General features: G+C 59.9%; 1 protein-coding gene across 1 annotated transcript in view; it reads right to left on the reverse strand.

The window, feature by feature from the left end:
* Positions 1 to 27,632, reverse strand: part of LOC139239318 (neutral alpha-glucosidase AB-like) — a 60,549-nt gene that overhangs the window by 13,647 nt on the left and 19,270 nt on the right. The window contains exons 7-16 of the mRNA XM_070867989.1: positions 25,600 to 25,696; positions 24,351 to 24,531; positions 20,355 to 20,508; positions 18,490 to 18,725; positions 18,257 to 18,383; positions 15,506 to 15,585; positions 13,888 to 14,031; positions 11,219 to 11,315; positions 8,447 to 8,548; positions 2,060 to 2,303 (exon numbers count right to left, since the gene is read on the reverse strand). Coding sequence (XP_070724090.1) covers positions 2,060 to 2,303; positions 8,447 to 8,548; positions 11,219 to 11,315; positions 13,888 to 14,031; positions 15,506 to 15,585; positions 18,257 to 18,383; positions 18,490 to 18,725; positions 20,355 to 20,508; positions 24,351 to 24,531; positions 25,600 to 25,696 — 1,462 coding nt within the window. The remainder of the gene's footprint in view (positions 1 to 2,059; positions 2,304 to 8,446; positions 8,549 to 11,218; positions 11,316 to 13,887; positions 14,032 to 15,505; positions 15,586 to 18,256; positions 18,384 to 18,489; positions 18,726 to 20,354; positions 20,509 to 24,350; positions 24,532 to 25,599; positions 25,697 to 27,632) is intronic.

Raw genomic sequence — 27,632 nt, forward strand, 5'->3', positions numbered from 1 at the left:
TGATCTGGCCGTGGACTCAGCTCCACTTACCCGCCCTCTCCCCGTAACCCTTAATTCCCTTATTGGTTAAAAATCTATCTATCTGTGATTTGAATACATTCAATGAGCTAGCCTCAACTGCTTCCTTGGGCAGAGAATTCCACAGATTCACAACCCTCTGGGAGAAGAAATTCCTTCTCAACTTGGTTTTAAATTGGCTCCCCCGTATTTTGAGGCTGTGCCCCCTAGTTCTAGTCTCCCCGACCAGTGGAAACAACCTCTCTGCCTCTATCTTGTCTATCCCTTTCATTATTTTAAATGTTTCTATAAGATCACCCCTCATCCTTCTGAACTCCAACGAGTAAAGACCCAGTCTACTCAATCTATCATCATAAGGTAACCCCCTCATCTCTGGAATCAGCCTAGTGAATCGTCTCTGTACCCCCTCCAAAGCCAGTATATCCTTCCTTAAGTAAGGTGACCAAAACTGCATGCAGTACTCCAGGTGCGGCCTCACCAATACCCTATACAGTTGCAGCAGGACCTCCCTGCTTTTGTACTCCATCCCTCTCGCAATGAAGGCCAACATTCCATTCGCCTTCCTGATTACCTGCTGCACCTGCAAACTAACTTTTTGGGATTCATGCACAAGGACCTCCAGGTCCCTCTGCACCGCAGCATGTTGTAATTTCTCCCCATTCAAATAATATTCCCTTTTACTGTTTTTTTTTCCAAGGTGGATGACCTCACACTTTCCGACATTGTATTCCATCTGCCAAACCTTAGCCCATTCGCTTAACCTATCTAAATCTCTTTGCAGCCTCTCTGTGTCCTCTACACAACCCGCTTTCCCACTAATCTTAGTGTCATCTGCAAATTTTGTTACACTACACTCTGTCCCCTCTTCCAGGTCATCTATGTATATTGTAAACAGTTGTGGTCCCAGTACCGATCCCTGTGGCACACCACTAACCACCGATTTCCAACCGGAAAAGGACCCATTTATCCCGACTCTCTGCTTTCTGTTCGCCAGCCAATTCTCTATCCATGCTAATACATTTCCTCTGACTTCGCGTAACTTTATCTTCTGCCCCTCCGACAGTGCGGCGCTCCCTCAGTACCTCCCCTCCGACATTGCGGCGCTCCCTCAGTACTGCCCCTCCGACAGTGCGGCACTCCCTCAGTACCTCCCCTCCGACATTGCGGCGCTCCCTCAGTACCGCCCTCCGACAGTGCAGTGCAGTGCAGCGCTCCCTCAGTACTGCCCCTCCGACAGTGCGGCGCTCCCTCAGTACTACCCCTCCGACAGTGCGGCGCTCCCTCAGTACTGCCCCTCCGACAGTGCAGTGCAGTGCAGCGCTCCCTCAGTACTGCCCCTCCGACAGTGCGGCGCTCCCTCAGTACTGCCCCTCCGACAGTGCAGTACGGCGCTCCCTCAGTACTGCCCTCCGACAGTGCGGTACTCCCTCAATACTTCCCTCCGACAGAGCGGCACTCCCTCAGTACTGCCCCTCCGACAAGCGGCACTCCCTCAGTACTGCCCCTCCGACAGTACGGCGCTCCCTCAGTACTGCCCTCTGACAGTGCGGCGCTCCCTCAGTACTGCCCTCCGACAGTGCGGCACCCCCTCAGTACTGCCCCTCCTACAGTGTGGCACTCCCTCAGTACTGCCACTCCGACAGTGCGGCACTCCCTCAGTACTGCCCCTCCGACAGTGCGGCGCTCCCTCAGTACTGCCCCTCCGACAGTGCGGCACTCCCTCAGTACTGCCCCTCCGACAGTGCGGCACTCCCTCAGTACTGCCCCTCCGACAGTGCGGCGCTCCCTCAGTACTGCCCCTCCGACAGTGCGGCACTCCCTCAGTACTGCCCCTCCGACAGTGCAGTGCGGCACTCCCTCAGTACTGCCCCTCCGACAGTGCAGTGCGGCACTCCCTCAGTACTGCCCCTCCGACAGTGCAGTGCGGCACTCCCTCAATCCTGACACTGGAGTATGAATCCACCGGCACAGTGCCGTGGGTGGACACACTGACACCGACCCTGACCCGAGCGCGGGGCTGGGTCACATCACTTTATGTTACCTCATGACAGGCTCTCCTGTTTTGTAGGCCCGGTAGAAGAAGGTGTACCACAGAGGCAGCAGGGTGTAGCGTTCTCGAACGGCCGCTCGGATCAGCAGCTTGTTCTCCTCTCCGAAGAGCCAGGGCTCCCTCCGCGGAGTGTCCAGGTGAGCGTGGGCCCGGAAGAAAGGCTGGTAGGCTCCGGCCTGGTACCAACGCACCAGCAACTCGGGGCTCGGGTGCTTGAAGAAGCCGCCAATGTCCGCTGTAAGGTAGTGGGGGACACGGTCAGGGCAACGTCCGCGACCCGGGACCACAAGGGAGGTTCTGCACCCACCCACCCAGACTCTCCCCGACCCACCCTCACCCCACCCCTACCCACACTGTCCCACCCCACCCCTCCCACAGCCAACAATCACATCGAATGTACAGCCCAGAAACAGGCCACTGGGTCCCACCGCTCCGTGCCGGGGTTTATGCCCCACCGCTCCGTGCCGGGGTTTATGTCCCACCGCTCCGTGCCGGGGTTTATGCCCCACCGCTCCGTGCCGGGGTTTATGTCCCACCGCTCCGTGCCGGGGTTTATGCCCCACCGCTCCGTGCCGGGGTTTATGTCCCACCGCTCCGTGCCGGGGTTTATGTCCCACCGCTCCGTGCCGGGGTTTATGCCCCACCGCTCCGTGCCGGGGTTTATGCCCCACCGCTCCGTGCCGGGGTTTATGCCCCACAGCTCCGTGCCGGGGTTTATGCCCCACCGCTCCGTGCCGGGGTTTATGCCCCACCGCTCCGTGCCGGGGTTTATGCCCCACCGCTCCGTGCCGGGGTTTATGTCCCACCGCTCCGTGCCGGGGTTTATGTCCCACCGTTCCGTGCCGGGGTTTATGTCCCACCGCTCCGTGCCGGGGTTTATGCCCCACCGCTCCGTGCCGGGGTTTATGCCCCACCGCTCCGTGCCGGGGTTTATGCTCCACACCAGCCCCTCCCACCCCTCTCCATCTCCCCCCATCACCCCATCCTTCTATCCCTCTCTCCCCCATGTGTTTATCCAGCCTCCCCTTAAATACATCGATACTATTCACCTCAACCCCTCCCTGTGGCAGCGAGTTCCACATTCTCACCGCTCTCTGGGTAAAGAAGTTTCTCCTGAATTCCCCGTTGGGTTTATCAGTGACTGTCTGATATTGGTGGCCCCCAGTTCTGGTCTCCCCCACAAGGGGGAACATTCTCTACATCTACCCTCTCGAACCCCCTGCATGATGTTACAGACCTCGATCAGCTCACCCCTCAGCCTGTTGAGCCTTTGCCGATAGTTCGAACCTCTCGGTTCCGGTCTGGTATTCCCCACATGATCCAACAGGCGATCTAGCCCCCAGCCAGCGGATTTGCCTAGGACTTGGGCCCTGAAGGGTGGGGTGTCTGGGGTGGGGGGGGGAGGGTGACCCCGCCCCTGTCTGAGGGCAGAGACGCTCAGCAGCCCGAGCGATGGGGAAACGAGGAAGAGGTGGGACACAGATCTCCCGGTGCCGCGGGGAAAGCCGCGACCAATCGGCAGTCGGTCGCTCAGCCGTTCAGCGAGTAACCGGGGAGCCTCCCCTCCCCCCAGGCTCCATCCTCGGTCAGTGCCGGGTTAGCCAGAGCCGAGCCAACGGGAATGCTCTCGGAACAGATTCTCCGCCACCCACCGCGACAGGCAGGCAGCCGGACATCTCATCCGAAGGATGGCCACTGGACCAGCCTCCACCCGGAGTTAAACGTGTAACCCCCGCCCGCCCCCCCGAGAAACCTCCGTCCACCCCCCCCCCGAGAAACCTCTGTCTACCCCCCCCCCGAGAAACCTCCGTCCACCCCCCCCCCCGAGAAACCTCCGTCCACCCCCCCCCCCGAGAAACCTCCGTCTACCCCCCCCCCCGAGAAACCCCCGCCCGCTCCACCCCCCCCCGAGAAACCTCCGTCTACCCCCCCCCCCGAGAAACCTCCGTCCACCCCCCCCCGAGAAACCTCCGTCCACCCCCCCCCGAGAAACCTCCGTCTACCCCCCCCCCGAGAAACCCCCGCCCGCTCCACCCCCCCCCGAGAAACCTCTGTCTACCCCCCCCCGAGAAACCTCCGTCTACCCCCCCCCCGAGAAACCTCCGTCTACCCCCCCCCCCGAGAAACCCCCGCCCGCTCCACCCCCCCCCGAGAAACCTCCGTCTACCCCCCCCCCGAGAAACCTCCGTCTACCCCCCCCCGAGAAACCTCCGTCCACCCCCCCCCGAGAAACCTCCGTCTACCCCCCCCCCCGAGAAACCCCCGCCCGAGAAACCTCCGTCTACCCCCCCCCCGAGAAACCTCCGTCTTACCCCCCCCCCGAGAAACCTCCGTCTACCCCCCACCCCGAGAAACCTCCGTCCACCCCCCCCCCGAGAAACCTCCGTCCACCCCCCCCCCCGAGAAACCTCCGTCCACCCCCCCCCGAGAAACCTCCGTCCACCCCCCCCCGAGAAACCTCTGTCTACCCCCCCCCCGAGAAACCTCCGTCTACCCCCCCCCCGAGAAACCTCCGTCCACCCCCCCCCCCGAGAAACCTCCGTCTACCCCCCCCCCCGAGAAACCCCCGCCCGCTCCACCCCCCCCCGAGAAACCTCCGTCTACCCCCCCCCCGAGAAACCTCCGTCTACCCCCCCCCCGAGAAACCTCCGTCTACCCCCCCCCCCGAGAAACCTCCGTCTACCCCCCCCCCCGAGAAACCTCCGTCTACCCCCCCCCCCGAGAAACCCCCGCCCGCTCCACCCCCCCCCGAGAAACCTCCGTCTACCCCCCCCCCCGAGAAACCTCGGACTGCCCCCCCCCCCCCGAGAAACCTCCGTCTACCCCCCCCCCCCGAGAAACCTCCGTCTACCCCCCCCCCCCGAGAAACCTCTGTCTACTACCCACCCCCCCGAGAAACCTCTGTCTACTACCCACCCCCCCGAGAAACCTCCGTCTACTCCCCCCCCCCCGAGAAACCTCCGTCTACCCCCCCCCCCGAGAAACCTCCGTCTACCCCCCCCCGAGAAACCTCCGTCTACCCCCCCCCGAGAAACCTCCGTCTACCCCCCCCCCCGAGAAACCTCCGTCTACCCCCCCCCGAGAAACCTCCGTCTACCCCCCCCCCCGAGAAACCTCCGTCTACCCCCCCCCCCGAGAAACCTCCGTCTACCCCCCCCCGAGAAACCTCCGTCTACCCCCCCCCGAGAAACCTCCGTCTACCCCCCCCCGAGAAACCTCCGTCTACCCCCCCCCCCCGAGAAACCTCCGTCTACCCCCCCCCCCGAGAAACCTCCGTCTACCCCCCCCCCGAGAAACCTCCGTCTACCCCCCCCCCGAGAAACCTCTGTCTACCCCCCCCCGAGAAACCTCCGTCTACCCCCCCCCCGAGAAACCTCCGTCTACCCCCCCCCCCGAGAAACCTCCGTCTACCCCCCCCCCGAGAAACCTCTGTCTACCACCCCCCCCGAGAAACCTCCGTCTACCCCCCCCCGAGAAACCTCCGTCTACCCCCCCCCCCCGAGAAACCTCCGTCTACCCCCCCCCCCCCGAGAAACCTCCGTCTACTACCCACCCCCCCGAGAAACCTCTGTCTACTACCCCCCCCCCGAGAAACCTCCGTCTACCCCCCCCCCCCGAGAAACCTCCGTCTACCCCCCCCCGAGAAACCTCCGTCTACCCCCCCCCGAGAAACCTCCGTCTACCCCCCCCCGAGAAACCTCCGTCTACCCCCCCCCGAGAAACCTCCGTCTACCCCCCCCCGAGAAACCTCCGTCTACCCCCCCCCCCCCGAGAAACCTCCGTCTACCCCCCCCCCCGAGAAACCTCCGTCTACCCCCCCCCCCCGAGAAACCTCCGTCTACCCCCCCCCCGAGAAACCTCTGTCTACCCCCCCCCCGAGAAACCTCCGTCTACCCCCCCCCCCCGAGAAACCTCCGTCTACCCCCCCCCGAGAAACCTCTGTCTACCACCCCCCCCGAGAAACCTCCGTCTACCCCCCCCCGAGAAACCTCCGTCTACCCCCCCCCCCCGAGAAACCTCCGTCTACCCCCCCCCCTCCGCGAAACCTCCGACTACCCCCCCCCCCTGAGAAACCTCAGTCTACCCCCCCCCCCGAGAAACCTCCATCTACCCCCCCCCCGAGAAACCCCCGCCCGCCCCACCCCGCCCCCGAGAAACCTCCGACTGCCCCCCCCCAGAAACCTCCGTCTACCCCCCCACCGAGAAACCTCCGACTACCCCCCCACCGAGAAACCTACGTCTACCCCCCCCCCCCGAGAAACCTCCGTCTACCCCCCCCCCCGAGAAACCTACGTCTACCCCCCCCCCCCGAGAAACCTCCGTCTACCCCCCCCCCCCGAGAAACCTCCGTCTACCCCCCCCCCGAGAAACCTCCGTCTACCCCCCCCCCCCGAGAAACCTCCGTCTACCCCCCCCCCCGAGAAACCTCCGTCTACCCCCCCCCCGAGAAACCTCCGTCTACCCCCACTGCCGAGAAACCTCCGACTGCCCCCCCCCCCGAGAAACCTCCGTCTACCCCCCCCCCCGAGAAACCTCCGTCTACCCCCCCCCCCGAGAAACCTCCGTCTACCCCCCCCCCCGAGAAACCTCCGTCTACCCCCCCCCCGAGAAACCTCTGTCTACCACCCCCCCCGAGAAACCTCCGTCTACCCCCCCCCGAGAAACCTCCGTCTACCCCCCCCGAGAAATCTCCGACTGCCCCCCACGAGAAACCTCCGTCTACCCCCCCCCCCCCGAGAAACCTCCGTCTACCCCCCCGAGAAACCTCCGTCTACCCTCCCACCGAGAAACCTCCGTCTACCCCCCCCCGAGAAACCTCCGTCTACCCCCCCCCGAGAAACCTCCGTCTACCCCCCCCCGAGAAACCTCCGTCTACCCTCCCACCGAGAAACCTCCGTCTACCCCCCCCCCCGAGAAACCTCCGTCTACCCTCCCACCGAGAAACCTCCATCTACCCCCCCCCCCGAGAAACCTCCGTCTACCCTCCCACCGAGAAACCTCCGACTGCCCCCGCCCCGAGAAACCTCCGACTGCCCCCCCCTGAGAAATCTCCGTCTACCCCCCCCCCCCGAGAAACCTCCGACTGCCCCCCCCCGAGAAACCTCCGACTGCCCCCCCCCCCCGAGAAACCTACGTCTACCCCCCCCACCGAGAAACCTCCGACTGCCCCCGCCCCGAGAAACCTCCATCTACCCCCCCCCCCGAGAAACCTCCGACTGCCCCCGCCCCGAGAAACCTCCGACTGCCCCCCCCCTGAGAAACCTCCATCTACCCCCCCCCCCCCGAGAAACCTCCGACTGCCCCCGCCCCGAGAAACCTCCGACTGCCCCCCCCCCCCGAGAAACCTCCATCTACCCCCCCCCCCGAGAAACCTCCGACTGCCCCCCCCGAGAAACCTCCGACTGCCCCCGCCCCGAGAAACCTCCGACTGCCCCCGCCCCGAGAAACCTCCGTCTACCCCCCCCGAGAAATCTCCGACTGCCCCCCCCCGAGAAATCTCCGTCTACCCCCCCCCACGAGAAACCTCCGACTGCCCCCCCCCCCGAGAAACCTCCGTCTACCCTCCCACCGAGAAACCTCCGTCTACCCCACCGAGAAACCTCCGACTGCCCCCCCCCTGAGAAACCTCCGTCTACCCCCCCGAGAAACCTCCGTCTACCCTCCCACCGAGAAACCTCCGTCTACCCTCCCGAGAAACCTCCGTCTACCCCCCCGAGAAACCTCCGTCTACCCCCCCGAGAAACCTCCGTCTACCCCCCCGAGAAACCTCCGTCTACTCTCCCGAGAAACCTCCGTCTACCCTCCCACCGAGAAACCTCCGTCTACCCCCCCGAGAAACCTCCGTCTACTCTCCCGAGAAACCTCCGTCTACCCTCCCACCGAGAAACCTCCGACTGCCCCCCCCCTGAGAAATCTCCGTCTACCCCCCCCCCACCGAGAAACCTCCGACTGCCCCCCCCCCGAGAAACCTCCGACTGCCCCCCCCCCCCGAGAAACCTACGTCTACCCCCCCCACCGAGAAACCTCCGACTGCCCCCGCCCCGAGAAACCTCCATCTACCCCCCCCACCGAGAAACCTCCGACTGCCCCCGCCCCAAGAAACCTCCATCTACCCCCCCCCCGAGAAACCTCCGACTGCCCCCGCCCCGAGAAACCTCCGACTGCCCCCGCCCCGAGAAACCTCCGACTGCCCCCCCATCCTCGAGAAACCTCCGACTGCCCCCCCCCCCCCGAGAAACCTCTGACTGCCCCCCCCCCTCGAGAAACCTCCGACTGCAACCCCCCCGCCCCGAGAAACCTCCGACTGCCCCCCCCCTGAGAAACCTCCGTCTACCCCCCCCCCCCCGAGAAACGGCCAGTGCTGTAACAAAAGCCAACCTCCACAGAAGGACAGGCCGGCCAGCCCCAGCGACAGGCACATGGGCAGTGACACCTTGAGATGGTCCCACTCGGCAGAATTATCACCAGTCCACACGGCCCCTGAGAGAAACAACAGGGAGGCATTAATAGCACTCAAAAACAACAGTCTGTATTTATATAGCGCCTTTAACGTGGTAAAACGTCCCGAGGCGCTTCACGGGAGGGTTACAGGACAACAAAAAAAATTTGACACCGAGTAAGTAGAAATTAGCGCAGGTGACCAAAAGCTGGGTCAGAGGTCGGTTTTAAGGAGCGTCTTAAAGGAGGAGGGAGAGGTGGAGGGGTTTAGGGAGGGAGTTTCAGAGCTTGGGGCCCAGGCAACAGAAGGCACGGCCACCGATGGTGGAGCGATTATAATCAGGGATGTTCAGGAGGGCAGGATTAGAGGAGCGCAGACATCCCGGGGTGGGGAGGCTGGAGGAGGTTACAGAGATAGGGAGGGGTGAGGATGAGAATTTTGAAATCAAGGCATTGCTTAACCAGGAGCCAATGTAGGTCAGCGAGCACAGGGGGTGATGGGTGAGTGGGACTGGGTGCGAGTTAGGACACGGGGCAGTGAGCACAGGGGGTGATGGGTGAGTGGGACTCGGTGCGAGTTAGGACACGGGGGCAGTGAGCACAGGGGGTGATGGGTGAGTGGGACTGGGTGTGAGTTAGGACACGGGGCAGTGAGCACAGGGGGTGATGGGTGAGCGGGACTGGGTGCGAGTTAGGACACGGGGCAGTGAGCACAGGGGGTGATGGGTGAGTGGGACTCGGTGCGAATTAGGACACGGGGCAGTGAGCACAGTGGGTGATGGGTGAGCGGGACTCGGTGCGAGTTAGGACACGGGGCAGTGAGCACAGTGGGTGATGGGTGAGCGGGACTCGGTGCGAGTTAGGACACGGGGGCAGCCGAGTTTTGGATCACCGCTAGTTTATGTCGGGTAGAATGTGGGAGGCCGGCCAGGAGTGCGTTGGAATAGTCAAGTCTGGAGGTAACAGAGGCACGGATGAGGGCTTCAGCAGCGGATGAGCTGAGGCAGAGGCGGAGACGGGCGATGTTATGCAGGCGGTAAAGTCGCTAGCTATAACTTTGTGCATTGCGGGGCACAGTGCAATGTCGAACAGGCTACAGCACCATGCCCCCATACAGACCGTTACACACTATCTCGCTCGCTCTCCTTGCTCCCGAACTTTCAGCCCGTTCAGTCTCTTCTGATAGTTCGAACCTCTCAGGTCTGGGATCATCCCAGTAAACCTTTCTTGTACCCTCTCCAGTGCCTCGATATCCTTTTAATAACATGGAGACCAGAACTGTGCACAGTAACTCCCAGTGTGGGATATAGAGACCAGAACTGTACACAGTAACTCCCAGTGTGGGATATAGAGACCAGAACTGTGCACAGTAACTCCCAGTGTGGGATATAGAGACCAGAACTGTGCACAGTAACTCCCAGTGTGGGATATAGAGACCAGAACTGTGCACAGTAACTCCCAGTGTGGGATATAGAGACCAGAACTGTGCACAGTAACTCCCAGTGTGGGATATAGAGACCAGAACTGTGCATAGTAACTCCCAGTGTGGGATATAGAGACCAGAACTGTGCACAGTAACTCCCAGTGTGGAATATGGAGACCAGAACTGTGCACAGTAACTCCCAGTGTGGGATATAGAGACCAGAACTGTGCACAGTAACTCCCAGTGTGGGATATAGAGACCAGAACTGTGCACAGTAACTCCCAGTGTGGGATATAGAGACCAGAACTGTGCACAGTAACTCCCAGTGTGGGATATAGAGACCGGAACTGTGCACAGTAACTCCCAGTGTGGGATATGGAGACCAGAACTGTGCATAGTAACTCCCAGTGTGGGATATAGAGACCAGAACTGTGCACAGTAACTCCCAGTGTGGGATATAGAGACCAGAACTGTGCATAGTAACTCCCAGTGTGGGATATAGAGACCAGAACTGTGCACAGTAACTCCCAGTGTGGGATATGGAGACCAGAACTGTGCACAGTAACTCCCAGTGTGGGATATAGAGACCAGAACTGTGCACAGTAACTCCCAGTGTGGGATATGGAGACCAGAACTGTGCACAGTAACTCCCAGTGTGGGATATGGAGACCAGAACTGTGCACAGTAACTCCCAGTGTGGGATATAGAGACCAGAACTGTGCCCAGTAACTCCCAGTGTTCGATACAAGTTTGACATAACTTACCTGCTTTTCAATTCTATCCCTCTAGAAATGAACCCAGTACATGGTTTGTATATATTTATGGCCTTGTTAACGTGTGTAATTACTTTAATGATTCCTCGATCCCTTTCTTCCCCTACCCTACGAAGAGTCTCGCTTCCCATGGGGTATGTGATCACTTTTGCCCGATTTCACTCAGGTTAGCACATTACGTGCTGGCGGAGGGAACATTTCATGCTGTTGGTTTGACCTTCGACCTGGAAACGAGACACGCGGGTACGCGAGCTCGAACCTTCCCCTCTCTCCGCGTACAGCAGCCGCCCTCGGGCTGGTGGGAAGCACACGCCAGGTGATATATTCCTCACAAGCTACAAGATGGCTCCACTACAGAAACTGCCGTCATGTGACCTTGCCACATGAGCCTTTTTATTATTGACATCAGTAGTTGCACTGCCCCAGTAGTCCACTGGGCGGAGCTACAGCACACCAGGGTGGGGGGGGAGCTTCACTACAGTGCGAACCGGAGAAACAAAACGCACAGCCACTTACCGTAACGCTGGGATCCTGCGAAAACCCCTCTGGTGAGGACAAAGGGCCGCTCCGTGCCCCCAGACCGCTGGATCTGGCCCTCGGCCGTCGCCATTTGCTGCAAGGCAAGCAAAGAGTAAGAAAGACAGACTTGGATTTATATAGCGCCTTTCACGACCACCAGATGTCTCGAAGCACTTTACAGCAATTAAGTCATTGGAGTGTAGTCACTGTTGTATTGTGGGAAACGCGGCAGCCAACTTGCGCACAGCAAGCTCCCACACACAACAATGAGACAATGAGATCATCTGTTTTAGTGATGTTGATTGAGGGATAAATATTGGCCCCAGGACACCGGGGAGAACTTTCCCCTGCTCTTCTTCGAAATCGTGCCATGGGACCTTTTACGTCCACCTGAGAGAGCAGATGGGGCCTCGGTTGAACGTCTCAACCAAAAGACGGCCCCTCTGACAGTGCGGCGCTCCCTCAGTATTGCCCCTCCGACAGTGCGGCGCTCCCTCAGTACTGCCCCTCCGACAGTATGGCACTCCCTCAGTACTGCCCCTCCGACAGTGCGGCGCTCCCTCAGTACTGCCCCTCCGATAGTATGGCACTCCCTCAGTACCGCCCCTCCGACAGTGCGGTGCTCCCTCAGTACTGCCCCTCCGACAGTGCGGCACTCCCTCAGTACTGCCCCTCCGACAGTGCGGCACTCCCTCAGTACCGCCACTCCGGCGCTCCCTCAGTACTCCCCCTCCGACAGTGCGGCGCTCCCTCAGTACCGCCTCTCCGACAGTGCGGCGCTCCCTTAGTGCGGCGCTCCCTCAGTACTGCCCCTCCGACAGTATGGCACTCCCTCAGTACCGCCCCTTCGACAGTATGGCACTCCTTCAGTACCGCCCCTCCGACAGTGCGGCACTCCCTCAGTACCGCCCCTCCGACAGTGCGGCGCTCCCTCAGCACCTCCGCTCCCTCAGTACTGCCCTTCCGACAGTGCGGAGCTCCCGCGGTACAGCCCCTCTGACAGTGCGGCGCTCCCTCAGTACTGATAATGCAGTGTCTGCATAGATTTTTTATGCTCAAGTTCCTGGAGTGGGACTTGAACCCACGACCTCCTGACTCAGAGGCGCGGGTGCTGCCCACAGAGTCACGGCTGACACTAGAGGGCTCATTCCGTGACAAACGGCCACCCGCTATTAGCATTCTGCAATATGAACATGGGAAGAGGAGGAGGCCATTCAGCCCCTCTAGCCTGCTCTGCCATTCATGGTTGATCAGTACCTTAACCCCACCTCCCCACCTTGGTTCCCTAACACCATCAACCAACAAAAATTGCTCCATCTTGGTCTTGAAAGCTCCAACTGACCCCTGGCCTCAACAGCTTTTTGGGGGAGAGAGTTCCAGAATTCCACTAACCTTTGTGTGAAGAAGTGCTTCCTGACATCACCCTGACAGCAGAAGGCACAGCCACCGATGGTGGAGCGATTATAATCAGGGATGCTCAGGAGGGCAGAATTAGAGGGGCGCAGACATCGCGGGGGGTTATGGGGCTGGAGGTTGTTACAGGGAATGGGAGGGGCGAGGGCCATGGAGGGATTTGAACACGAGGATGGAGAATTTTGAAATCAAGGTATTGCTTAACCGGGAGCCAATGTAGGTCAGTGAGCACAGGGGGTGATGGGTGAGTGGGACTCGGTGCGAGTTAGGACACGGGTCAGTGAGCACAGGGGGTGATGGGTGAGCGGGACTGGGTGTGAGTTAGGACACGGGTCAGTGAGCACAGTGGGTGATGGGTGAGCGGGACTGGGTGTGAGTTAGGACACGGGGGCAGTGAGCACAGGGGGTGATGGGTGAGCGGGACTGAGTGTGAGTTAGGACACGGGTCAGTGAGCACAGGGGGTGATGGGTGAGCGGGACTGGGTGTGAGTTAGGACACGAGGGCAGTGAGCACTGGGGGTGATGGGTGAGCGGGACTGGGTGTGAGTTAGGACACGGGTCAGTGAGCACAGGGGGTGATGGGTGAGCGGGACTGGGTGTGAGTTAGGACACAGGGTCAGTGAGCACAGGGGGTGATGGGTGAGTGGGACTCGGTGCGAGTTAGGACACGGGTCAGTGAGCACAGTGGGTGATGGGTGAGCGGGACTGGGTGTGAGTTAGGACACGGGTCAGTGAGCACAGTGGGTGATGGGTGAGCGGGACTGGGTGTGAGTTAGGACACGGGGGCAGTGAGCACAGGGGGTGATGGGTGAGTGGGACTGGGTGTGAGTTAGGACACGGGTCAGTGAGCAGTGGGTGATGGGTGAGCGGGACTGGGTGTGAGTTAGGACACGGGGCAGTGAGCACAGGGTGTGATGGGTGAGCGGGACTCGGTGCGAATTAGGACACGGGGCAGTGAGCACAGGGAGTGATGGGTGAGCGGGACTCGGTGCGAATTAGGACACGGGGGCAGCCGAGTTTTGGATCACCTCAAGTTTATGTCGGGTAGACTGTGGGAGGCCAGCCAGGAGTGCGTTGAATAGTCAAGTCTGGAGGTAACAAAGGCACGGATGAGGGTTTTAGCAGCGGATGAGCTGAGGCAGGGACGGAGACGGGCGATGTTACGGAGGGGGAAACAGGCGGGTTTAGTTATGCTGCGGGTATGTGTCTGGAAGCTCACTTTGGGGTCCCATATAACAGACACCGGTACTCACCACGTAGAAGGCGTACAGATTGTGAACATCACGGTGTTCCCAGCCATCCATGTGCACAGCGTCCTTATGCATGGTGACCTCTGGCCCATTGAACACGGAGGGCTCGTTCATATCGTTCCAGGTGTAGAGATTGTCCAGCGACCCCTGGCGGCACGAGAGGCCGCGGAACAAGGGAAGGAGCGGTTAGTTAGCAGGCGGCTTGGATCTTTCAGAGCAACATTGTAACCGAGGGCTGAGCAGTGAACCTCTCTGTGCAGGAGGAGGCCATTCGGCCCATCGTTTCTGTGCCGGCTCTGTGACAGAGCGATCCAATCAGTCCTTGTGTTGAACGCGACCTTGGCGTAGCGGTTTGGTGCTACTGAGTGTCTCGCTGGGCCATTTCAGAGGGGGGTTAAGGGTCAACCACATTGCCGTGGGTCTGGAGTCACATATCGGCCAGACCGGGTAAGGGCGGCAGATTTCCTTCCAGAAAGGACATCAGTGAACCAGCCGGTTTTTGCCACAATCCGGTAGTTTCATGGTCACCGTTACTAACACCAGCTTTTTAATTCCAGATTCATTTAATTAGCTGAATTTAAATTCCCCAGCTGCCATGGTGGGATTTGACACAGGACTGTAGTTAATACCCGCCCTCCTGTATGGCTCAGAGACATGGACCATGTACAGCAGACACCTCAAGTCGCTGGAGAAATACCACCAACGATGTCTCCGCAAGATCCTGCAAATCCCCCGGGAGGACAGACGCACCAACGTTAGCGTCCTCAACCAGGCCAACATCCCCAGCATCGAAGCACTGACCACACTCGACCAGCTCCGCTGGGCAGGGCCACATTGTCCGCATGTCCCCCAGACACGAGACTCCCAAAGCAAGCGCTCTACTCGGAACTCCTTCACGGCAAACGAGCCAAAAGGTGGGCAGAGGAAACGTTACAGGGGACCACCCTCAAAGCCTCCCTGATAAAGTGCAACATCCCCACCCACACCTGGGAGTCACTGGCCAAAGACCAGTCTGCCCTAAGTGGAGGAAGTGCGTCCAGGAGGGCACTGAGCACCTCGAGTCTCGTCGCCGAGAGCATGCAGAAACCAAGCGCAGGCAGCGGAAGGAGCGTGCGGCAAACCAGTCCCACCCTCCCCTTCCCTCAACCACTGTCTGTCCCACCTGTGACAGGGACTGTGGCTCCCGTATTGGGCTGTTCAGCCACCTAAGGACTCGTGTTTCGAGTGAAAGCAAGTCTTCCTCGATTGCGAGGGACTGCCTGTGATGATGGAGATGATGAACTCGGGTCTCGGATCATTAATGTAGGCCTCTGGTCCAGTAACATAACCTCGACACTAGCGAACCCGTGTACTGTATCTCGGCCTCCTGTTCCACAGGTCAAACTCATTTCACCTCGGACCATGCCAGCTAACGAAAGGGCAGAGATTTGATGAACCCATCGGTTCCCCCCCCTCCCCCATCGGTTCCCCCCCCCCCTCCCCAGCTCCCCGCCAGCTGCTTTAAGCGCAGCCCCCAGCGGTGCAAGGACTGCGTGCTGATTCTCGGCCCTGCCCAGTCCCTCCCAAAACCCACTCGGGGGGGGGGGTTGGGGGCCCGCAACATCCGCTGCTTTCAACTGACCTCGTATTGATCATAGGCAAACATGGCGGCCCACCAAGAACGCATCTCGGGGTTGGTGAAGTCGGGATAGCCGGCGGAGCCTAGGACAAGCAGACAAAGCATTGAGTCCGGCGGGGTTAATGGTTCATCGTGGCATTCACACCGTCGACAGAACAGCGACGCCACAAAGCTCCTGCGCGCACACACGGCAAGAGGAGGAAATGGATCTGAGAAGCGGACGGTGAGCAACAGGTGAAGTTGGAATGGAGCTCGAGCAGCAATATGGCATTATCTGCAGCATAACCGAGGCACTGGAGCAGAGAGAGGGTCAGTGCCCTGGGCAGAGCACAACGAGGTCACCAAGGGAGCGCAGGGTCCAGACAAGATCCCACCCCTGCCCGTCACCTCCACACTCAGACTATTCCAACGCTCTCCTGGCCGGCCTCTCACCTTATCCCCATCCGGAAACGTTAGCTCATCCCAAAACTCCTCGCACCCCCGTCCGTGTCCTAACTCGCACCCAGTCCCACTCACCCATCACCCCCTGTGCTCACTGCCCCATGTCCTAACTCGCACCGAGTCCCACTCACCCATCACCCCCTGTGCTCACTGCCCCGTGTCCTAACTCACACCCAGTCCCACTCACCCATCACCCCCTGTGCTCACTGCCCTGTGTCCTAACTCACACCCAGTCCCACTCACCCATCACCCCCTGTGCTCACTGCCCCGTGTCCTAACTCACACCCAGTCCCACTCACCCATCACCCCCTGTGCTCGCTGACCGACATTGGCTCCCGGTCTGGCAACACCTCGATTTCAAAATTCTCCATCGTGTTCAAATCCCTCCTCACCCCTCCCTATCTCTGTAACCTCCTGCAGCCCCGACACCCCTCCCTATCTCTGTAACCTCCTGCAGCCCCTACACCCCTCCCTATCTCTGTAACCTCCTCCAGCCCCTACTCCCCTCCCTATCTCTGTAACCTCCTCCAGCCCCTACACCCCTCCCTATCTCTGTAACCTCCTGCAGCCCCGACACCCCTCCCTATCTCTGTAACCTCCTCCAGCCCCGACACCCCTCCCTATCTCTGTAACCTCCTGCAGCCCCTACACCCCTCCCTATCTCTGTAACCTCCTGCAGCCCCTACACCCCTCCCTATCTCTGTAACCTCCTGCAGCCCCTACACCCCTCCCTATCTCTATAACCTCCTGCAGCCCCGACACCCCTCCCTATCTCTGTAACCTCCTCCAGCCCTACACCCCTCCCTATCTCTGTAACCTCCTCCAGCCCTACACCCCTCCCTATCTCTGTAACCTCCTATAACCCCCCCGGAGATCTCTGCGTTCCTCCAATTCTGCCCTCTTGCCCATCCCCCGATTTCCATCGCTCCACCATCGGTGGCCGTGCCTTCAGCTGCTTGGGCCCCAAGCTCTGGAACTCCCTCCCTAAACCTCTCCGCCTCTCTCTCCTCTTTAAGACGCTCCTTAAAACCGACCTCTGACCCAGCTTCTGGTCGCCTGTCCAAATATCTCCTTATGTGGCTCGGGGTCAGAGTGCGTCTGATAACACTCCTGTGAAGCGGCCTGGGACGTTTTACTACGTTAAAGGCACTATATAAATGCAGGTGTAGTTGAAGTACAGATCTCCAGCACCTGGGGACTGAGTGAACAGGAAAGCTTAAAAAGGTACAGTTTAAGAGGAAACAGCTTTAAAGCACGACCGGAAATGGTATGGAAAATAAAAATTAGGGGCAGGAGTGGGCCATTCGGCCCCTCGAGCCCTGCTCCGTCATTCAATGAGATCACGGCTGATCTTCGACCTCAACTCCACTTTCCCGCCTGAACCCTTGATTCCCGTAATATCCAAAAATCTCTCGATCCCAAATATACTCACAGACTGAGCCTCCACAGCCCTCTGGGGCAGAGAATTCCAAAGATTCACCCCCCTCTGAGTGAAGAAATTCCTCCTCATCTCCGTCCTAAATGGCCGAGCCCTTATCCTGAGACTGTGAGCCCTGGTTCTAGACTCCCCAGCCCGGGGGGAACACAAGAACATCAGAAACAGGAGCAGGAGTCGGCCATTTGACCCCTCGAGCCTGCTCCGCCATTTAATACGATCGTGGCTGATCCGATCATGGACTCAGCTCCACTTCCCCGCCCGCTCCACATAACCCTTCACTCCCTTATCGCTCAAAAATCTGTCTAACTCCACCTTAAATATATTCAATGACCCAGCCTCCACAGCTCTCTGGGGCAGAGAGTTCTACAGATTTACAACCCTCTAAGAAACTCCTCCTCATCTCAGTTTTAAATGGGTGGCCCCTTATTCTGAGATTATGCCCCCTAGTTCTAGTCTCCCCCACGAGGGGAAATCCTCTCTGCATCTATCCTGTTGTGCCCTCTCATTATCTTATACGTTTCGATAAGATCACCTCTCATTCTTCTGAATTTCAATGAGTAGAGGCCCAACCTCCTCAACCTTTCCTCATAAATCAACCCCCTCATCCCCGGAATCAACCGAGTGAACCTTCTCTGAACAGCCTCCAAAGCAAAGTATATATTTCCTTAAACACGAAAGCATCATCCCTGCATCTACCCTGTAAGAATTTTGTTATGTTCCAATGAGATCGCCTCTTGAGGAGATACACCTAGCCTGCCCGATCTCTCCTATAGAGCAACCCCCAGCCCAGGAATCAGTCTGGTGAACCTCTGTGGCACTCTCTCTATGGTAAGTATCCCCTTCCTTGGGTGAGGTTACCGCGAATACTCAATTACCTGGCCAGCACCAGCCTTCATAATCGCTGCCGTCCTTGGTCTTAACGTAGAGGTTTTTGGATTGCAAGGCATTGTGAATCTTGTATCCGCTGTCGATCTTAATGTGGGGGTCGACAATACTGACCATCTGGCAGGGGGGGGGGGGGAAATCTCGGAGTTAATGATCCACAAGCGGCAAAAGTATCCAACGAAAGTTAGTATCTCCCTCCCTCCCCTGCTTTTTGTTCCCTTACCTTCCGTTTCTTGGCAGCCAGACTCTGCAGCATGTCCTTGGGATTCGGGAACTTGTTGGGGTCCCAGGTGAAGTACCGCTTCCCGTCCGTGTGCTCAATGTCCAGCCAGATGACGTCGTAGGGGATGTCCTGCTCATCGAAGCCAGCGTCCACACTCCGCACATCATCTTCGTCATTGTAGTTCCAGCGGCACTGGTGGTAACTGATGGCGAAGAGCGGGGGCAGGGCCTGTGTGCCTGGGGAGGGGGAGAGACTTGCATTTATATAGCGCCTTTCACGATATCTCAAAGCGCTTTACACCCAATGAAGTACTTTTTGGAGTGTAGTCACTGTTGTAATGTGGCAGCCAACTGCGTACAGCAAGCTCCCACACACAGCAATGTGATAATGACCCGATAATCATTTTTGTTGTTGTGTTGATTGAAGGATAAATATTGGCCCCAGGACACCGGGGAGAACTCCCCCTGCTCTTCTTCTAAATAGTGGCCCCGGGATCTTTTACATCCACCCGAGAGGGCAGAGAGGACCTCAGTTAATGTCTCATCTGAAAGACAGCACCTCCGACAGTAATGTAACAGGCTCGAGGGGCTGAACGGCCTCCTCCTGTTCCTGTGTAACAGGCTCGAGGGGCTGAATGGCCTCCTCCTGTTCCTGTGTAACAGGCTCGAGGGACTGAATGGGTCTCCTCCTGTTCCTAATGTAACAGGCTCGAGGGGCTGAATGGCCTCCTCCTGTTCCTAATGTAACAGGCTCAAGGGGCTGAATGGCCTCCTCCTGTTCCTAATGTAACAGGCTCGAGGGGCTGAACGGCCTCCTCCTGTTCCTAATGTAACAGGCTCGAGGGGCTGAACGGCCTCCTCCTGTTCCTAATGTAACAGGCTCGAGGGGCTGAATGGCCTCCTCCTGTTCCTGTGTAACAGGCTCGAGGGACTGAATGGCCTCCTCCTGTTCCTGTGTAACAGGCTCGAGGGACTGAATGGGTCTCCTCCTGTTCCTAATGTAACAGGCTCGAGGGGCTGAATGGCCTCCTCCTGTTCCTAATGTAACAGGCTCAAGGGGCTGAATGGCCTCCTCCTGTTCCTAATGTAACAGGCTCGAGGGGCTGAATGGCCTCCTCCTGTTCCTGTGTAACAGGCCCGAGAGGCTGAATGGCCTCCTCCTGTTCCTAATGTAACAGGCTCGAGGGGCTGAATGGCCTCCTCCTGTTCCTAATGTAACAGGCTCGAGGGGCTGAATGGCCTCCTCCTGTTCCTGTGTAACAGGCTCGAGGGACTGAATGGGTCTCCTCCTGTTCCTAATGTAACAGGCCCGAGAGGCTGAACGGCCTCCTCCTGTTCCTAATGTAACAGGCCCGAGAGGCTGAATGGCCTCCTCCTGTTCCTAATGTAACAGGCCCGAGAGGCTGAATGGCCTCCTCCTGTTCCTGTGTAACAGGCTCGAGGGGCTGAATGGCCTCCTCCTATTCCTAATGTAACAGGCTCGAGGGGCTGAATGGCCATCTCCTGTTCCTAATGTAACAGGCTCGAGGGGCTGAATGGCCTCCTCCTATTCCTAATGTAACAGGCTCGAGGGGCTGAATGGCCTCCTCCTGTTCCTGTGTAACAGACTCGAGGGGCTGAATGGCCTCCTCCTATTCCTAATGTAACAGGCTCGAGGGGCTGAATGGCCTCCTCCTGTTCCTGTGTAACAGGCTCGAGGGGCTGAATGGCCTCCTCCTGTTCCTGTGTAACAGGCTCGAGGGGCTGAATGGCCTCCTCCTGTTCCTGTGAGTGACGTCCCCTGAACATTGTACGTTCCTCCCTCCCCAGGGTATTCCGGCTGCCGGGATTCCCGCCTGCTCCCGGGCCTGCTCCCGGGCCACGTACCGGTCAGTGAGGCGTACTGCTTGAAGATGTCGAACGGCGAGGGGCCGAGGAGCACGAAGACGTCGATGATTCCGCTCTCTGAGATCCAGCGCACGTCGGTCTGGGGAATCTCATTCGCCCCCTGCACATAGTCCAGCATCTTCCCGAACAGGGTCTGCGGAGAGAGCGGGCTTGGGGAGGTCACTGTGAGCAACAAGAGCACAACTCAACTGGCCAGCTCCGGTCCCAGCACTGGGGGGGGGGGCGGGGCCGGGGGGGGGGAGGGAGAGGGGCTGGGGGAGGGATTATATCTGCACCTCCCCCTCCCCCGACACAACTGGCCAGCTCCGGTCCCAGCACTGGGGGGGGGGCCGGGGGCGGGATTATATCTGCACCTCCCCCTCCCCCGACACAACTGGCCAGCTCCGGTCCCAGCACTGGGGGGGGCGGGGGCCTGGGGGGGGATTATATCTGCACCTCCCCCTCCCCCGACACAACTGGCCAGCTCCGGTCCCAGCACTGGGGGGGGGGGGCCGGGGGCGGGATTATATCTGCACCTCCCCCTCCCCCGACACAACTGGCCAGCTCCGGTCCCAGCACTGGGGGGGGGCAGGGCCGGGGGGGGCGGGATTATATCTGCACCTCCCCCTCCCCCGACACAACTGGCCAGCTCCGGTCCCAGCACTGGGGGGGGCGGGGGCGGGGGCCGGGATTATATCTGCACCTCCCCCTCCCCCGACACAACTGGCCAGCTCCGGTCCCAGCACTGGGGGGGGGGCGGGGGGGATTATATCTGCACCTCCCCCTCCCCCGACACAACTGGCCAGCTCCGGTCCCAGCACTGGGGGGGGGCGGAGGGGCCGGGATTATATCTGCACCTCCCCCTCCCCCGACACAACTGGCCAGCTCCGGTCCCAGCACTGGGGGGGGCGGGGGCGGGGGGCGGGATTATATCTGCACCTCCCCCTCCCCCGACACAACTGACCAGCTCCGGTCCCAGCACTGGGGGGGGGGAGGGGGGTGGGGCCCGGGGGGGGGGGGGGGGGGAGGGGCTGTGGGAAGGGGCTGGGGGGAGGGATTATATCTGCACCTCCCCCTCCCCCGACACAACTGACCAGCTCCGGTCCCAGCACTGGGGGGAGGGGAGGAGGGTGGGGCCCGGGGGGGGGGGGAGGGGCTGGGGGGGCCGGGGGGGGATTATATTTGCACCTCCCCCTCCCCTGACACAACTGACCAGCTCCGGTCCCTGCACTGGGGGGGCCGGGGCCGGGGGGGGAGGGAGAGGGGCTTGGGGGGGATTATATCTGCACCTCCCCCTCCCTCGACAGAACGTCCTTTGAACCTTGCTCTCGGGATACTGAGCACCCCCCTCCTAACTGATGGGGACAGGAGGCCGCACTACACTGGGGGTGGGGGGGGTAATCGGTGGGTCAGTCAGGGTGGGGCTGCCCCTCACCCAGCGATACTTCAGCTTCCACCATCGCCACCGACCGGCCCATTCTCCTCCAACACTGAGACCCATCACACCCACAATCTTCGCCTCGCACTCAGGGGTAACGTGCAAAGGGCACTGGAATTGTGACATTCTCCCCCCACAAAAGGCCGTGGACGTTGGCAGTGGAGCTTTCAACACGGAGGGCGATAGATTTTTGTTGGGCGAGGGTATCGAGGGTTAACAAGCAAAGTCGGGGAAAATGGAGACGAGATACAGATCAGCCGTGATTTCATTAAAAGGCGGAGCAGGCTCGAGGGGCTGAATGACCGACTCCTGTGCCAGTGTTGGTAACAACAACCTGTATTTATATAGCGCCTTTAACGTAGCGAAACGTCCCAAGGTGCTTCACAGGAGGGTTATACGATAAAAATTTGACACCAAGCCTCATAAGGAGAAATTAGCGCAGGTGAGCAAAAGCTGGGTCAGAGGTCGGTTTTAAGGAGCGTCTTAGAGGAGGAGAGAGAGGCGGAGAGGTTTAGGGAGGGAGTTCCAGAGCTTGGGGCCCAGGCAACAGAAGATACGGCCACCGATGGTGGAGCGATGGGAATCGGGGGATGGGCAAGAGGCCAGAATTGGAGGAGTGCAGAGATCTCGGAGGGGTGTAGGGCTGGAGGAGGTTAGAGATAGGGAGGGGTGTAGTGCTGGAGGAGGTTACAGAGATGGGGAGGGGTGTAGGGGCTGGAGGAGGTTACAGAGATAGGGAGGGGTGTAGGAGGTTACAGAGATAGGGAGGGGTGTAGGGGCGGAGGAGGTTACAGAGATAGGGAGGGATGTAGGGTTGGAGGAGGTTACAGAGATAGGGAGCGGTGTAGGGGCTGGAGGAGGTTACAGAGATAGGGAGGGATGTAGGGTTGGAGGAGGTTACAGAGATAGGGAGCGGTGTAGGGGCTGGAGGAGGTTACAGAGATAGGGAGGGATGTAGGGTTGGAGGAGGTTACAGAGATAGGGAGGGGTGTAGGGGCTGGAGGAGGTTACAGAGATAGGGAGAGGTGTAGGGGGTTACAGAGACAGGGAGGGGGCGAGGGGCCATGGAGGGATTTGTAAACATGTCCTGAGTCTGTAGCCCCGTTAGGGATGTGCCCCCGTTGGGATAAGACCCACACAGCCTGGACGGTGAACCAATCCTCCTCCCTGTTATTTGTACCCTCAGTGATCCGATGAACTTTCTTTCCCCCCAAATACATGCCGCTTTCTGCTCCCCGTGCAGTAAGCGAGAGTCTGTGCACTGACCTCATCCTTTCCCAGAGCCCCAACAATGTGCCCCCTGCCCCTCAGGTTCTCTCCCCTGACCAGCTACAGGTTTGGAAACCCAAGTCTGGTATTGGTGAGGCCACACCTGGAGTACTGCGTGCAGTTTTGGTTTCCATATTTACAAAAGGATATACTTGCTTTGGAGGCAGTTCAGAGAAGGTTCACTCGGTTGATTCCGGGGATGAGGGGGTTGACTTATGAGGAAAGGTTGAGGAGGTTGGGCCTCTACTCATTGGAATTCAGAAGAATGAGAGGTGATCTTATCGAAACGTATAATTGACAAGGTGGATGCAGAGAGGATGTTTCCACTGATGGGGGAGACTAGAACTTGGGGGCATGGTCTTAGAATAAGGGGCCGCCCATTTAGAACTGAGATGAGGAGGAATTTCTTCTCTCAGAGGGTTGTAAATCTGTGGAATTCGCTGCCCCAGAGAGCTGTGGAGGCTGGGACATTGAATATATTTAACAGTTTCTTAAATGATAAGGCAATAAGGGTTATGGGGAGCGGGCGGGGAAGTGGAGCTGAGTCCATGATCGGATCAGCCATGAACGTATTAAATGGCGGAGCAGGCTCGAGGGGCCGAATGGCCGACTCCTGCTCCTATTTCTTATGTTCTTCTGGTATCACCCTGTTGCTACATCCCAATTAATCGTACCTTCATCCCACCCTTCCGGTGTCCCGCACTGTGGGATCTTGCTTCTTGTACCGAGCTTGTCGAGATATTCGGACTGGGGGAGAGAGGGAGAGATTCTCGATGTACAGTGTGTTGAGGGTCCGGTGACTGGGGGAGAGGGGGGGAGACTCTCGATGTACGCAGTGTGCTGAGGGTCCGGTGACTGGGGGAGGGGGGGGGGGGAGACCCCCGATGTACGCAGCGTGCTGAGGGTCCGGTGACTGGGGGAGGGGGGGGAGAGACTCTCGATGTACGCAGCGTGCTGAGGGTCCGGTGACTGGGGGAGGGGGGGAGGAGACCCCCGATGTACGCAGCGTGCTGAGGGTCCAGTGACTGGGGGAGGGGGGGGAGACTCTCGATGTACGCAGCGTGCTGAGGGTCCGGTGACTGGGGGAGGGGGGGGGGGGAGACCCCCGATGTACGCAGCGTGCTGAGGGTCCGGTGACTGGGGGGGGGGGGGAGAGGGGAGGAGACTCTCGATGTACGCAGCGTGCTGAGGGTCCGGTGACTGGGGGAGAGGGGGAGGGGGGGGGGGGGGGAGACTCTCGATGTACAGTGTGCTGAGGGTCCGGTAACAAGGGAGAGGGGTTTACCCACCTTGCCCGCAGTGTTGGAGCTGATGTCGACCCAGGTCTCAGCGGCGTTGAGCCAGAAGATACCCAGAGTGCGGCGAGCATTGTGGGCCAGCATCAGGGGGATGGCCCCGTACAGGGCCATGGGGTTGTATATCTCATACTGGAACACATCCAGGTTGTACAGCCGGTATGGGTCCCCGCCGCTGAGGAAGGAAACGGGACATCGAGTCAGAATGACTTGCGTGCAGAGCATCGGAAACACTGCGCTAGTGGGCCGCCCACTCACAAACACCTCTACACGTGATGTTCTTTATTGCAGTACGGTTACAGTCAGGGAGAGAGAGAGAGAGAGAAACACCTTTCACCCTCCCCGGGACGTCCCACAGCGCCGCACAGCCGATCAAGTACTTTTTTTGGAGTGCGCTCACTGTTGTAATGTGGGAAACGCCAATTTGCGCACAGCAAGCTCCCACACACAGCGATGTGATAATGACCCGGATCATCTGTTTTAGTGATGTTGGTCGAGGGATAAATATTGGCCCCAGGACACCGGGGAGAACTCCCCCTGCTCTTCTTCCAATAGTGGCCCCAGGATCTTTTACATCCACCCGAGAGGGCAGACGGGGCCTCGGTTTAATGTCTTATCCGAAAGATGGCCCTCCGACAGTGCGGCTCTCCCTCAGTACTGCCCCTCCGACAGTGCGGCGCTCCCTCAGTACTGCCCCTCCGACAGTGCGGCGCTCCCTCAGTACTGCCCTCCCTCAGTGCGGCCCTCCCTCAGTACTGCCCCTCCGACAGTGCGGCGCTCCCTCAGTACTGCCCCTCCGACAGTGCGGCGCTCCCTCAGTACTGCCCCTCCGACAGTGCGGCGCTCCCTCAGTACTGCCCCTCCGACAGTGCGGCGCTCCCTCAGTACTGCCCCTCCGACAGTGCGGCGCTCCCTCAGTACTGCCCCTCCGACAGTGCGGCACTCCCTCAGTACTGCCCCTCCGACAGTGCGGCACTCCCTCAGTACGCCCTCCCTCAGTGCAGCACTCCCTCAGTACGGGTGCTGGATTATGCGCTCGAGTCCCTGGAGTGGGACATGAACCCACCACTTTGTGAGCGAGGGGGGTTCTCTACGTCACCGCTAAGCCGACTTACGCCGCGCTCTCTAACTCAGGAGTGCACAGTATTCAGACACTGGGCTAAAAATCAACGGCAGGTCAGGGTTTCATTCCCAGTGGTTCTGCACCAAGAAAGGTGTGTGATCCTCGGGGGGCGATACTCACTCGGTGGTCTTGAGTTTGAGGGTATCGGCGTGCTCAGGTATCCCATAAACATGTTCGAAGCCAGGCAACGAGAAGTCCAGGCCCACAGACGTTGGACCTGCGGGGAAAGACCAGCAACATTACAATGTTCACACTCCCCCCTCGACACAGCGAGGAGCCCCCGCAGGGTCCCGGGCCCCCCCCACCCCAATATCAACAGCACCAACCATAAAACATACAGATAAACAGACTTGCATTTATATAGCGCCTTTCACGATCACCGGACGTCCCAAAGCGCCTCACGGCCAATGGCGTACTATCGGAGTGCGCTCACTGTTGTAATGTGGGAAACGCCAATTTGCGCACAGCAAGCTCCCACACACAGCGATGTGATAATGACCCGGATCATCTGTTTTAGTGATGTTGGTTGAGGGATAAATATTGGCCCCAGGACACCGGGGAGAACTCCCCTGCTCTTCTTCCAATAGTGGCCCCGGGATCTTTTACATCCACCAGAGAGGGGCAGACGGGGCCTCGGTTTAATGTCTCATCCGAGAGACGGCCCCTCCGACAGTGCGGCACTCCCTCAGTACTGCCCCTCCGACAGTGCGGCGCTCCCTCAGTACTCCCCCTCCGACAGTGCGGCGCTTCCTCAGTACTGTCCCTCCGACAGTGCGGCGCTCCCTCAGTACCGCCCCTCCGACAGTGCGGCACTCCCTCAGTACTCCCCCTCCGACAGTGCGGCGCTCCCTCAGTACTGTCCCTCCGACAGTGCGGCGCTCCCTCAGTACCGCCCCTCCGACAGTGCGGCACTCCCTCAGTACTGCCCCTCCGACAGTGCAGCGTTCCCTCAGTACCGCCCCTCCGACACTCCCTCAGTACTGCCCCTCCGACAGTGCGGCTCTCCCTCAGTACCGCCTCTCCGACAGTGCGGCGCTCCCTCAGTACCGCCCCTCCGACAGTGCGGCGCTCCCTCAGTACCGCCCCTCCGACAGTGCGGCGCTCCCTCAGTACTGCCCCTCCGACAGTGCGGCGCTCCCTCAGTACCGCCCCTCCGACAGTGCGACGCTCCCTCAGTACTGCCCCTCCGACAGTGCGGCGCTCCCTCAGCACTGCCCCTCCGACAGTGCGACGCTCCCTCAGTACTGCCCCTCCGACAGTGCAGCGTTCCCTCAGTACCGCCCCTCCGACACTCCCTCAGTACTGCCCCTCCGACAGTGCGGCTCTCCCTCAGTACCGCCCCTCCGACACTCCCTCAGCACTGCACTGGGAGTGCCGGGTTAGATTTCTGTGCCCAAGTTTCTGGAGTGGGACTTGAACCCACGGTCGTCTGACCCACTGAGCCACACCGTCACAGAAGCAAAGGGAGGTATACATCCGTATCCGGAATGAAGGTTTGATGGATCAGAACATCGCACAAGCTCCTGTATGAAGGTATTTGTCCCCCCGATCCCGATCCAGCCAGTCATCCTGCGACCAGAGCTTAGGCACTTGCTCCTGTACCAGTGCCCTGTCGTGCTGCAGTCATTTATACCCCTCCCACCCCCCACCCCACCCCACACACCCCCCCACCCACCCCCACACACACCTCCCACCCACCCCCCCCCACACACCTCCCCCCCCATCCACACACACCTCCCCCCCCCACACACACCTCCCCCCCCCACACACACCTCCCACCCACACCCCCCACACACACACCTCCCACCCACCCACCCCCCCCCACACACCTCCCACCCACACCCCCCACACACACACCCCACACACCTCCCACCCACCCCCCCCCACACACACCCCCAACCACCCCCCACACCACCCCCACCCACCCCCCACACACCCCCCCACCCACCCCCACACACACCTCCCACCCACCCCCCCCCCCCACACACCTCCCACCCACCCCCCCCCACCCCGCCCCCCCCCCCCCACACACCCCCCCCCCACACACACCTTCCCCCCACCCCCCCCCCAACACCACCCACCCCCCCCCCCCCACACCCCCCCCCCCACACACACCTCCCCCCCACCCCCCCCCCCCCCACACACCACCCACC

This window comes from Pristiophorus japonicus, chromosome 27 (genome assembly GCF_044704955.1).
Source record: "Pristiophorus japonicus isolate sPriJap1 chromosome 27, sPriJap1.hap1, whole genome shotgun sequence".
Taxonomy (NCBI): domain Eukaryota; kingdom Metazoa; phylum Chordata; class Chondrichthyes; family Pristiophoridae; genus Pristiophorus; species Pristiophorus japonicus.